The sequence below is a fragment of the Echinococcus granulosus genome (assembly GCF_000524195.1).
Source record: "Echinococcus granulosus chromosome Unknown EG_S00066, whole genome shotgun sequence".
Lineage (NCBI taxonomy): Eukaryota > Metazoa > Platyhelminthes > Cestoda > Cyclophyllidea > Taeniidae > Echinococcus > Echinococcus granulosus.
Window position 1 is genome coordinate 311,372 of NW_020170446.1, and position 1,706 is coordinate 313,077.

The 1,706-nt window shown below is 35.3% G+C and overlaps 1 protein-coding gene across 1 annotated transcript in view; it reads left to right on the top strand. All coding sequences in view use genetic code 11, as the record gives it.

Annotated features, from left to right (window-relative positions):
• Positions 1–186: 186 nt before the first annotated feature.
• EGR_06954 (Ubiquitin hydrolase) overlaps positions 187–1,706 on the top strand; it is a gene marked incomplete at both ends in the record, with an annotated part of 6,536 nt that continues 5,016 nt past the window's right edge. Inside the window, 3 exons of the mRNA XM_024496203.1 lie at positions 187–292; positions 956–1,080; positions 1,419–1,572. Coding sequence (XP_024349406.1) covers positions 187–292; positions 956–1,080; positions 1,419–1,572 — 385 coding nt within the window. The remainder of the gene's footprint in view (positions 293–955; positions 1,081–1,418; positions 1,573–1,706) is intronic.

Sequence of the window (1,706 nt, forward strand, 5' to 3'; positions counted from 1 at the left end):
AAAATAAAGAACTGATCTATGTCTCAAAATGTTTAAAAAGCAAAAATAATTATTTATCTGAGGACATTAAGTAACATTTATTGTAATCAATAAATGAACTTAGAACAGTGTAAGCCACCCCCAATGACCTAGCAAGCGATTATTGGTTAACGGCGCTGTTATTGAATTGCGCCTATCAAACTGCGGATGATGAGGAACACAAATAAACTTTTCAATGGTGAAATCGACGGATACGAGTGTGCGATTTATTGTTTCGTTGCCTTCTCTGATCATTACGCAGTGCGACTGATATGTTTGTGGAACTAGCACTTTTCGCTTCGTTTTAATAGGTTTGAACCACTGCCTACCTTAAAATAAAGCCCTAGTCTTATTTGATTTTTGTAGGGTCTAATTTTTTACAAGGTTTATTTTTGTCTAGGCTTGTTTGCACCACCTAAATGATATTTGTTTTATTGCGTTTGACATTATGGGTACCACTGTAAATAAATACTTCTGGTTTTTAGACAAAAGGCTAAATTTATTGATTGGCGGCTTTGCAATGATGAAGATGGTTTTACAAATAGCAGTTTAGAGAAAACCATGCATCTATATCCAATTTTTGGTTATCTTGTGCGTCTATCAAAATTATTTTCAAATGTTTTACATCAATTTACATTAGGGACCTAAAATCCCTTAGGCTAAGTTTGTTTGGCATTGTATTCGTAATAAATAGCAAGCCTCCTTTGAAAATTTAACTTTGTGCACTGGTATACGCCTTTCGTTTTCCTGGTTTTGGGTCTGCATTTATAAACCACTGCTTTTAATGCGATGATAGTCGAAGTGATTATGAAATTTCTCCACTGATAAACTAGACTACGTCCAGTACTTTATGCAGACATTTTATTTTTATGAAATAAGAAAGTAAGTGAAAATGAAAGCTTAGATGTCTTTATTTTCTTAAGTATTCCTTTTACAGTGACACAGGATCAATTAATCAGAATTAGAAGTGTATTTAATGATCTAAAAGATGGCAGAAATGTACTGAACTTTCAAAAAATCATTGACCTTCTTGGTCATTACGCCCCAGATGCGGTATTAAAGGTATGTCATTTGGGAAAATTTCCAATTAACTTCATAGCGATTTTTCTTTTGTCCTGATCAAACTCCTACTGATGTAACGCTAGATGTGTTTAGCCGATTCCTGCGGTTTCTCTTAAATGGAACCAGGAGAGACAAGATAAGAGGTACTTTTTCATTTTTTTGTTTTTCTTTGAAATTAGCTCTTTGCCGTTACTACACTTGTGGTCAGTCCTATGTGAGCATGGACGCACTTAAAGATATTATTGAACAGGAGGAGTGGTCAATGGACAAATTGAGTTTGTCAAACGAAAAAGCAAGTTTATTTACTTTTTTCTAAATTTTTTAACTGATATATTTAGGATGCACTTTCCTGCGATCAGTTGATCAAATATTTCTCACAAAGTCCGGAGGCCACAAACATGTCTACATGGCTGTTAAGCTCAAGACTTACTCTAGCGTCAAGTGTACTAAATCTACCATCAAAATCACACATAATGTCTCTCTCTACTGGCAGTAAGTCGGTTCAAATGAAGTCGACTTAAAAGTTGATGGAGAAACTCTTAGCGCAGTGTGTTTGGAATTCAAGCGCATTGCTACTCGTGACCCGTACTTGATCAGCCAATCGTCTTTCCGCGATAGTCTTACTG